Source organism: Cryptococcus neoformans, chromosome 7 (assembly GCF_000149385.1).
Source record: "Cryptococcus neoformans var. neoformans B-3501A chromosome 7, whole genome shotgun sequence".
Classification (NCBI taxonomy): Eukaryota; Fungi; Basidiomycota; class Tremellomycetes; order Tremellales; family Cryptococcaceae; genus Cryptococcus; species Cryptococcus deneoformans.
Window position 1 is genome coordinate 526550 of NC_009183.1, and position 10000 is coordinate 536549.

At 45.7% G+C, this 10000-nt stretch overlaps 6 protein-coding genes across 6 annotated transcripts in view; 3 read left to right on the plus strand and 3 right to left on the minus strand.

The window, feature by feature from the left end:
• Positions 1 to 159: 159 nt before the first annotated feature.
• On the plus strand, positions 160 to 1074 carry CNBG1560 (hypothetical protein; the record flags this gene model as incomplete). Its single annotated transcript, XM_769081.1, has 3 exons — positions 160 to 352; positions 406 to 656; positions 721 to 1074. The coding sequence occupies 3 exons, from the start codon at positions 160 to 162 to the stop codon at positions 1072 to 1074; spliced, it is 798 nt and encodes a 265-aa protein (XP_774174.1).
• Positions 1075 to 2503: 1429 nt separating this feature from the next.
• CNBG1570 (hypothetical protein) lies at positions 2504 to 4786 on the minus strand (the record flags this gene model as incomplete). Its single annotated transcript, XM_769082.1, has 10 exons — positions 2504 to 2551; positions 2630 to 2771; positions 2826 to 3255; positions 3308 to 3402; positions 3441 to 3499; positions 3569 to 3947; positions 4001 to 4272; positions 4326 to 4409; positions 4459 to 4541; positions 4588 to 4786. The coding sequence occupies 10 exons, from the start codon at positions 4784 to 4786 to the stop codon at positions 2504 to 2506; spliced, it is 1791 nt and encodes a 596-aa protein (XP_774175.1).
• A 449-nt stretch (positions 4787 to 5235) lies between these two features.
• CNBG1580 (hypothetical protein) lies at positions 5236 to 7219 on the plus strand (the record flags this gene model as incomplete). The annotated part of the gene is made up of 4 exons (XM_769083.1): positions 5236 to 5298; positions 5362 to 6755; positions 6819 to 6932; positions 6976 to 7219. The coding sequence occupies 4 exons, from the start codon at positions 5236 to 5238 to the stop codon at positions 7217 to 7219; spliced, it is 1815 nt and encodes a 604-aa protein (XP_774176.1).
• Positions 7220 to 7240: 21 nt separating this feature from the next.
• Positions 7241 to 7991, minus strand: CNBG1590 (hypothetical protein; the record flags this gene model as incomplete). The annotated part of the gene is made up of 2 exons (XM_769084.1): positions 7241 to 7294; positions 7332 to 7991. The coding sequence occupies 2 exons, from the start codon at positions 7989 to 7991 to the stop codon at positions 7241 to 7243; spliced, it is 714 nt and encodes a 237-aa protein (XP_774177.1).
• A 191-nt stretch (positions 7992 to 8182) lies between these two features.
• On the plus strand, positions 8183 to 9401 carry CNBG1600 (hypothetical protein; the record flags this gene model as incomplete). Its single annotated transcript, XM_769085.1, has 8 exons — positions 8183 to 8212; positions 8265 to 8316; positions 8366 to 8427; positions 8468 to 8523; positions 8569 to 8865; positions 8921 to 8995; positions 9035 to 9245; positions 9285 to 9401. 8 exons carry the CDS (start codon positions 8183 to 8185, stop codon positions 9399 to 9401), a joined length of 900 nt encoding a protein of 299 aa, XP_774178.1.
• Positions 9402 to 9560: 159 nt separating this feature from the next.
• Positions 9561 to 10000, minus strand: part of CNBG1610 (hypothetical protein) — a gene marked incomplete at both ends in the record, with an annotated part of 1477 nt that continues 1037 nt past the window's right edge. The window contains 4 exons of the mRNA XM_769086.1: positions 9561 to 9650; positions 9689 to 9810; positions 9855 to 9877; positions 9924 to 9984. Coding sequence (XP_774179.1) covers positions 9561 to 9650; positions 9689 to 9810; positions 9855 to 9877; positions 9924 to 9984 — 296 coding nt within the window. The remainder of the gene's footprint in view (positions 9651 to 9688; positions 9811 to 9854; positions 9878 to 9923; positions 9985 to 10000) is intronic.

A 10000-nucleotide genomic window follows, 5' to 3' on the forward strand; every position in this document is an offset into this window, starting at 1 on the left:
TGGAAGTATGAACTCTTCTTAGACTTGATTTCGTTTAGTCTCTACCACGGGAACAAGCCTAGCCATCTCCATGTTTGTTCGGCTCAGGTGCATTCAGTCTTTCACTTCGGTCTAATTATCGAGATGATGGGGCCCATTTGGGTATCGTGGCAGTTTGCAATGGAACGTTATTGTGGTGATCTTGGCCGAAATCTAAGGAATATGCGACACCCTTATGCTAGCATGTCCCAGCGGATTTTGGCCAAGAGTCATCTACAACACATTGCGAACAAATACGACCTTCACTGGGGAGGTAGAGGAAGGGTGAGCGATGATGAAGCCCCTAAGCGGTATGAGACGGTCTTGCCGTCATGTAAGTCCAAGTCATATCATATAGCGCTTGATGTATAATTGATGCCTGCTCAGATGCGCATTATGCTTTGTCCTCCCCGACCAATGACGCCCAAGGTGTCATCCGACACAACCTGATGAATAAGCTCATCAACACGATGACCACCCAACACGATATCCCACCGACTGTTGAGCTTAGAGCTTTAGTGTCAAAGGGAAAGTTGAGGGTGTGGAACCGTGTTCGAGTGTTGAATGGTGGCGATTCCATTCGTGTGTCGAGGATGGATACAGCTGAGGAGGACAGAAGGTGTGCCTCCTTTGTCTCGGTGAGTTAGACTCTATTTAGTCTGAAGAGAACTTTAGAAATTGATGATGAAATGTTGGTTGTAGTATATGGTGTCTATCGACCGGAATAGGCGCCATCCAACCAGGCATGTCGAGTTCGAGGACCACCTATGTTATGGTGAGCTCCTGAACTTGATCACCATTGACCTCCCCCATCACCCGAAATCCTCCGACACCCCTCCTGTTACTCTCGCCTTCGCCCACATCAAACCAGCGGTGTCACATAAGCACCGTATTGGCAACCATGAATGGAGCTATTATAAAGAGTACCAGGCGGAGGAGATGGTGGATCTGGCCTCTGTCAATGAACTGGTTGGAAGGGTTAAGAGTATCTCAAAACCTGGCACGACCTATATAATTGACAGGGGCACGCCCTACAGCCGCGTGTCTTTGGTGTAAGTGTAAATGGGCGGCTAAAGCGTTAGCTGGGGTTATTGAGTGGAGGATGGGTGTGGCAGGCCCCGTGCAGTTGAGTGTCTGTCCCCGGTCCATCGTTCAACTGAGTCTGTCTTTGTGTCTAGCTTCCATCATCTTCCATCATCTTCATCTTCATCTTCATCTTCATCATCATCATCATCTTCAAATTCATTTCATCTTCACCCTTGTCACTTATATTCCTACCTACCGACTTGCTTTCCTGTAGCTACCCACCATCCCTTCCCTGTTACTATTTACTTTACCTCTGTCACGGCCACTCTCTTCTTTCGCCTCTGTTCCGATTTACCTCAGTTTTGTCACGGCTCTTCTATATTTTTTCTTCATTTGTCGTTCTCTCTTCTAGCCTCTTCTTTGTTTAGTTTCTCGTAGTTTGGGCTCCTTTTTAGAGCGAATGTCTCTATGCATGATGTTCCTAGCGCTGGGTGGGATCCGGGGGTGGAAAAGACCACAGCAGACGAAGAAGGAAATAAATGAGAATGCATCTCTATGCCATGATGCCATACGTAATATTTGGTCAGTAGTACAAGTCTTTTGAGACAAAAAATGATGACGTATATGCAAGTTGTAAATAAAGGCTTGAAACAAGCCCTAAATCGGATTGCCAGCCCAAGCCCGAAATGGTCTTATAAAACGCAAGCCTCAAAAAGGCTTAAAACGAGCCACAATTGTCAAAATAAGCCGAAAAAGGGATAGAAAAGTTTAAATTAAGCCGCCGCGGGTCCCATAGTGTAAGACAGAGTCCAAGGAGGTAGGCTTGGATATCAAAACTCCAATCACTATAATTGTCTTCCCCCATAAGTGGAGAAATCTTGGCCAAGGCCATTACTTCCTTGGACTCAGACATATTGTTTCTGCTAGAGAACTGGATGAATTTTTATGCTGGTCTGGAGTAATTCAGGGATGGGAGTCAAGGCTCATAACCTGTTGGTATTCACTCAGCACCTTCGTACAAACAGTCTCAGAGAGCAGTGTACAAGATAGTGATGAGGAAAGACCAGAAAGCTACAAACAAAAGAGAAAAAATAAAGTACAGTATAGAATCTGAATGAAAATACACATAGCCATCTATCTAAATGGCAGCTAGACTAACTCCATCAAATACTGCAGTGAAGTACACAATACTGCTGAACATCTCAGGGTCCTGCATGTGACAGGACCTACACATAACTTCTGTGTCCTTCCTTATGCACTGTGCTGGCCCATGACAGTTGCAAAACTAGTCAAGTTTTACTAGGCATTGTTCTTGTCTCAGCAAAACAAAAATAAAATTCTCTGCATCTATGTCAGACAAATTTGAAGAACTTCTTTCTGCCTTACTTACTTTCTGAAAAATCAGGAATTTTTCTGCACCTATTTTCCTCTAGCCCTTGCCCTTGCAGGCCAGAACAAATCAGCTCTTCAATAGCTTGTGCAATTTGAACAGCCGTCGATCAAGGTGCTATGGTCAAGAGTATTAGATTAGATAAGTTGATGACAAGATTCTGAAATCACAGATCATAGAAAAGTTCAAACTCACATGTAACTGTCCACATAAGACATCATGCCTTTCTTGCAGCTGTTGATGTGAAGCTCCTGTTTCAATCAATACCATACCAGGATCAGATAACAAACTAATACAGGATGTGTCTTTGGTGAATGATTTTGTTTTCACCTTGCCTCTGGCAACTGGAGTCAGACAAGGACTGGTAGAATGGGCTGATTGTGAATTATACCTCATCATATGCTTTTTGGCACTCATTTGTACACAATGTAAGAGCTCTTGAAAAACTTGTTTTTTTGTGCTGTGAGTAGAGGGCAATAATGGTGCAGGTGGTCGATTCATGATGTCTGGAGTGAATGGGCATGTTGTAAGTTTATTTCGAATTGGGGTCATAAAAGCATCATTTCCAGAAGAATTATCTGCTGCTGAGATGACTTCAAGGCTTTTTGGGTCAGGATGGAATGACCAGCCAACCCATTGGGACCAGACAGGAGGGGCAGAAGAAGATGGTGAGACTGGAGTAAGGTGGACTGAGGAGATGTCTGAGTAGTCAAAGAAATGGTTGAGAGTGAACTCGTCTTCCTGGATTGATTGTTGAAAGTTTGTCTGAAGTTGCTCATTGCCAAGCATATCAGGTAATACCAATGGTGAATAAAAAAATTCTATGACAGAGGATTAGCTTCCACATTGCAATGTATGAGATAAGTTAGTTACTGGGAAAATTATCAATCCAGCCTATAGGTTGGAAGAATGGGGATTTTTGTATCATTGTAGCAGTTGACAATCTTTTGACTGGTACATTGATCAAACTAGAGCATCAGCACCAATCATGTGATTACAAGCTTACCCTTTTAGAAGCAAAACTAATTCTGATGACAGATAAGTAGGAAATGACAAATCATCACTCTGAAAATGGAGTTCACAATGGTTAGTAAGCTGTGGTAGATCTGAGCTGAAAACAGACAAGCTACCCACTCTGAATGTGATAAGTTTTTCATATGTTTCATGGATTGTCTCAGCAAAGAAAGGAGGCTTCCCTGTTGCCATCTCATACAGAGTGGACCCTAAACTCCACCAATCAATGCTGGCGCTGTATCCTTTCTTTTCTGAATGCTGAAGTATATGGCTGCCAGATGTTTGATGCACTTGTTTTGATTCAATCACAGCTTGTTCAGCTAAGATCAGTACCTCAGGTGCAAGGTAATCTGGTGTCCCAACTGGCTGGACACAGAACTGCCAAGGGACACAAGGTGTTTCATCAGGAAAAGTGAAGTAGAGTGGGGCTGCTGAGCCAAAGTCAGTGATTTGTAGATGATGATCTGATTTAATTAAAAAATTGTGTGGTTTGATGTCACTAAGTAGAGCAGGAATTAACAAATGTCATGCTAAGCAGGAAATTTAACTGACCGGTGCACTATGTTATGGTTATGAAGCCACCCGATAGCACTGACCATCTGAGCTCCCCACCACTGGATTTCTCCTTCAAGCATGCGCCCAGCGTACTTGGTATCAGAGAAGAGGGCACACATCCGATTCCACAGAGAACCACATTCAGCATAGGTAGTGATAAGATGAAGAGATAGCTCTGTCTGGAATGCTGCAACCAGATTTGGACATGGTGACAAAGAGGATGAATTGGAAAGCCTATGAACATGGCGTTCCAGCGATAAAGACAGCTGCTGTATCCTCTATCAGTCTCAATTCATTTCCACATCCATTTTCTTCGGCTCACTCGTCCAGCACGTTTAGCCACAGTCTTTTCGATGGTTTTCATAGCAAACACTTGCCCGCTCATCTTAAATCTCACGGCTTCCACCTATATAAATTTCAGAATAAAGTTGTCTGTGAGAACACGGTACACTCACTACCCCAAACTGTCCATCGCCTAAACAGCCTATAACGTCGAAATCATCATGTTTGAGGCGATTACGCTCAAGTATATTGAAAGCTAGACGATCAACTCACTGACAAACATAAAAAGATGTGATACTCACTGACAGAATCTAAACACGATGTTTCACCATTCCAGTTGCGAAGCAGCACAGTGTCCAATACCGCCGCTTTCTCGTCTTCGGCAAGGCAGATGCCTGATTCTCCGTCAACAATGAAGGCATTGTCGTAAGCCAGTGCCGTATGGCTGTCGAGCAAGTCGCATAAGATACGATATCGGACACTGTAAGGAGCAGACTCCATGGTATCCCGTTTTAATTTTTTGGGGATATGTTCTTTGGTTCACAGGTCTAGGATTATATATGACAAATGAAGCAGAAAATAGTTGCCGACATTACTCACAACTAAGTTCACAATTAATCCTTCTTTCAATTTATTTAGTAGACAGGCCCACCGGACGTGTTGTGCGAGCTTACATACGCTACCCGTAGTGAGAGCCACTCTGTTACGTAATCACATATGCATAATAGGGCTATAGGGGCTATCATGTTTGTACACCTCGACGCGCGTTCGTCATCTTCCAGCAGGACCGCTATCTCTCCTTCCTCGGCCTGTCTTTCTATTTTTGACAGTATATGAAGTCTTAACTTGACAATTTTACTCCCTCATTTTACTCTAATTCAACTTTGACATAAACTCTAGCATTCCATACGTCTTCAAACTGAAAAGCCCTCTTAGCGGTGAGGCGTGACATGGAAACATCTTCATCTCTTCAGCGCCTCAAGGTAGCGGATTTACGGTCCAAATGCAAAGAGGTTTGAATCATAACGTTTCCTTCACGGCCTTTTTCTGCGTATAGTGACTTATAACTACTCTAGCTCAAACTAGCCAACTATTCAAAACTTCCGAAACCTCAACTAATTCAGCATATACTTGAAGCTCAAAATCTCGCCTCGTCAACAAGCTTCACATCAGTGACAAGTTATATTACTGAAGAACAAGACAACCATTTTCGATCCAGAGCTGAAGCTTTTAAGCCCATCAGTCAGGAATCGACAAAACACCTCAAAGTCACATTCGATATAACTCAGCATGACCAAGCACATTGCCTGTTGGATCCAGTCCCTGGAGATTCTTCACACTTGACAGCAAGCACGAATCAAAAGCGTCTTCCTTCAGGAGGTCGATTGCAGCAGCAAGCCGCAAAATCCGTATCGTTAAAAGTAGCATCGAATTCCGTAGGACTACCATCATTTCCAAACGCCTTTACTAAAACAAATTCCGAACCTCACTCACCTGGTTTAGCAGCCATGAACAAGAGCATGCTTCTATCGCCTAGCATGCCAAATGCTCGTCACATTAGCGCATTCACATCTTCGCAATCAGGTTCATATACTGCTTTAGTAAGAAAAAAGAAGCTCCAGGGGACAAATCCAGCACATCATGTAACGCCTATCATTGCAGCAAGCTTGTCCTCATCGGCATCAATGACCATACCTTGCCCTCTGCCTATAACGCCTGCTAAACGAGTGACTCAGATGGAAAACCATTTCCTGAACACCTTATTCATAAGCCTCAATCGTTATCGCACAGATCCCATCCTAAGTCCGCCTTTCCCTTCATCTATCCGCAGAAAAACACACAGAATCGACCCAACCACTCATCTTGCTTTTCAGGGTATACATCCTTCACTCTATACGTCCGCCAATGAGCTTGCATTCCACGTTTCTGTCCGATTCTGGGTATTCCGAATTCACACACAGATGCTGCAAGGCTGTAGCGAAGCCTGGAGCGTGTTAGGCGCTGCTTCGGGGCTGATGACAGCCGATTTATGTAGGTGGCCTACAGTCACAGAATGCAGAAGGGTATCTCAAGATATATGGTTGGTTCGGACCGAAGCGAATGGTTTAGATTCGCTTTACGACCATACAAGCAAAGTATCCATTACTTCATCTAATGGAGATATGATCCAACAAACTTATCTGGTATTGGAGGCGACCGGCGAAGTTGTCGCTGAAAGTAGCAGTCCCCAACAAGACACTCACGTAATTGAAGGATGTGCCGTTCGACCTGATTGGTTCTTCTACATTCAGAATACAACAAGCTTAGGCGTTGGGTCCTCTGTCTTCCGTTATGTGAAAACTAAGGATGATCATGAGTATCCTCAAGGCATCTCCAAATGCTGGCGACAGCAAGTTATGAAGAAAGGAGATTCGAAAAGTGTGCTAGATGTGGCAGAACGAGCTGTTCTGACAAGCTGTTCTTTAAACAGGTGAGGGCGGCACATCATAAGCCCAGTACCCGTAAGTATGTATGACTAACCGCTGGTCCGCAGTATAAGCGGTCGGAAAATGACGATTGTAGACATGGATGCTGAACAACGAGGCTATTGTAGCACAGTTTTAACACCTTCAGGTAACTTAGAGGCCGTCTCGCTGTATTTACCACAGTGAGTGAAATTGAGAACCACCCGATCAGCCGTTCATGATTAGAGAGCAACATGTGATGTCGGTACACATCCCACTTGATTCTTATCATCCCAATCTCGCTTTTGTCCATCGACGATCGGGCATCACAGAATACGTGTTGAAGGATACGGGCCAAGTAGTCGGTGACGAGAACTGCGGCATTTCACCGTTATGGCAAGGACTGTTGGGATGTAACGATCGAGGTGATAAAGACGACGGACGGATGGAGGAGTTTTGGAAAGACTGGGAAACCAGACTATGGATGTGAATATGTATGCATATGTAAATACTACTTTTTCTTGACCTCTTTGAGTCGAATGGTTTCGCCGCCCACAAAGATACCCTGCCAAGTTAGCGACGTAAACAATAAGCAGACTCACTTTTCCACGATAAGGCTCCGGCTTTCTCCATTGACGGATCGTAGCAGCAAACTGACCCAGTTTCTGCTTATCTGTCCCGCTTAACATGATTTTGGTTGGTTCGGGCACTGTGACCTTGATTTGGGGAGGTATATCGATAAGGACGGGATGGGCAAAGCCCAGCTTGATATTAAGACGTTCGCGGGGGAGAGCATCCGTCGGTAGAGAAGACGTCTGTTTAGCGAGGTCTATAAAGACTTGAGGAATAGGTTCAATGGCCGCTCGATAACCAACGCCCACCAGTTTAACTTCAAGGTTAAAGCCAGCTGAGACACCCGTAACCGCGTTACTAATGAGCGTACGTGTAAGACCCCAAACGCTTCGTTGAGTTTTGACGGCCGGATCATGAACAGAGATAGTGAGAGTGGATGCTGAGGGGGTGGGTGGGGTAAGAATCACTGATGGGGATATAGGCAATGTAGTGGATCCTAAGGGACCGGACACAGTGAAGACGCGATGCGCTTCGGGGGAGCCGGGATGGACATGAGGGGGGACAGAGGACGCTGGAAGAGCAAGGACGACTGATGGCGGGATGGGGATGGGGACCTTGCCGACCTGGGACCTGCGGACCGCGGAGGAGTGGATTTGGCGTGCTAGTGAGACAACGGGTCTGGCAGTCATGGAGTGCGAGTCGTGATTTGGTGTTTTTCAGTATTTGAATCGCAAAAAAAGGCCCAGCGAAACCAACCACCCGCACGAAACAGGGAATGGGACAATTACGTAACATAGTTTCTCGGTCGCATTCAGTCCCCATGCTCAATTCCGACGCACTCTTCCACTTAGACAGATCATCCAAACATCCAACCGCCGAAATGGGTAAAAAGAAGAGATCCCAGGTCTTTGTGGGTATATTGTATTGACCATCCAGAGATGACGCTGACGAGCTATACTCAGGTCCTTAAGCCATGGTGTTGGTACTGTGAACGAGAGTTTGAGGATGACAAAGGTTGGTCGGCACCAGATGCTTTCCATAAAATGAGCTAAGCCACGAATAGTCCTTCTGCAACATCAAAAATCCAAGCACTTCAAGTGTCAGCTTTGTCCCAGAAAACTGAACGTAAGTGTCGCCCTAGAATTCAAATGCTGACAATATTCAGACGGCTGGTGGTTTGATGGTACATAGTCAGCAAGTGCACAAATGTGATCCCGAACCGTGAGTTATGCACGAATGTTGAGCGCCACGTCTAACTTATGACAGACTCACAAACACGCTTCCCGGTCGGGATGGTTATGATATTGAAATTTTCGGTATGGAGGGCGTGCCTGCGAATGCACAGGCAGAATGGAAGGCAAGGAAAGAAGCCGAGGCCGGAACAGCTTTGCTTGCGGCTGCCGCTGCTGCCAAGCGTCCGCGAAACTCTTACAATGTCATTCCAGAGGCAGATTTGCGAGCTGCCTTGGCCCAACACAAGGTCTTGATGGCGGCAAGGAACAAAGCTGCTCCTGCTACCCCTTTTCCACCGTTTATGGGCGCTCCTCCTCCCTTCCCCCCAGGGTAAGATTTTTATTTAAATGCGTTGAATTAGCTCATTCATGTTATGGTCATCTAGTTTCCCACCTGCTGGGGCGCCGCCTTTTGCTGGGATGCCACCCCCTTTGCCTCCAGGCGCCATACCCCCTTTTGCGTAGGTTTCTTTTAGTCACGATTACGCTGACGACCACAGTCCTCCTGGTGTACGCCCTCCATTCCCTCCCCCTGGGCCATCTCCGTTTACTTCCGCTGGCAATGCGCCAGATGGTCTGGTATCCACACCCACATTCAGTTCTGTGAACCCTCCTAATTTCGTTCCTTCAACGAGTGGTTCAGGTCTTGCTGAGACCAATGTGTTGCCGAGTAAAGATGGCGTTATTTGGCCGGATACTGCAGCATCTCCGGTGAGTCCACAGCCCATATAGCTTATGCTGACAATGTAGTACGAAAAACGAGCCCAACAACCGCGATATAGATATGCGTCGCCCGCTCATCGGGTTGAGGAAGAGGATGGCAGTGCCGCTGGGAGAAAGAGAAAGGCTGCTGCCGATTTTTTGTAACCCTCATGAAAGGCCACACCGGCTTCGGACTAATTAAGAAGAGTCTGGGGTCTATTGTGCTTTTAGCCTTGGATTTCTGCCATGTAACCGTACTACACAATTCATATAACCCATGCTGCATAATCAATTTAAAAACCAGACACTTAGCCCAAGTTGTCTTTAATCCATCATATCTTCATTTGTCCATTCCTCCACAACATCATAAAGTTCCCTTGCGAGACGATGCTGAATCTGTGATGACGACTCGGACTAAAGAATCAGCTCAGTGGCTAGGCTGGGATACTTACCTCTGTGGCAGGAACTGCGCGGACAAAGATATAGCGCCTACCCATCATGATTCGGCCGACTGGAGCATCTAGCGAATCCTTTCCACCGGCGAAAAAACCACCAGTCTCATTAAGAATTATGGCTGCCGCCTATATATTTAGCATGAGTCTCCTGTGAAGAACTTACGCAAACATCCCAGGGATAACATCCTGCGTCCCTTTTGATTTAGCTCTTACTCGATAGGGTTGGACTTACCAATAGATGTCCAGTTGTCCAGCTGCCACAGCTACAGCATTACAAGCGGTAGATCCGGTAGCTGTTGAGATCGCGGT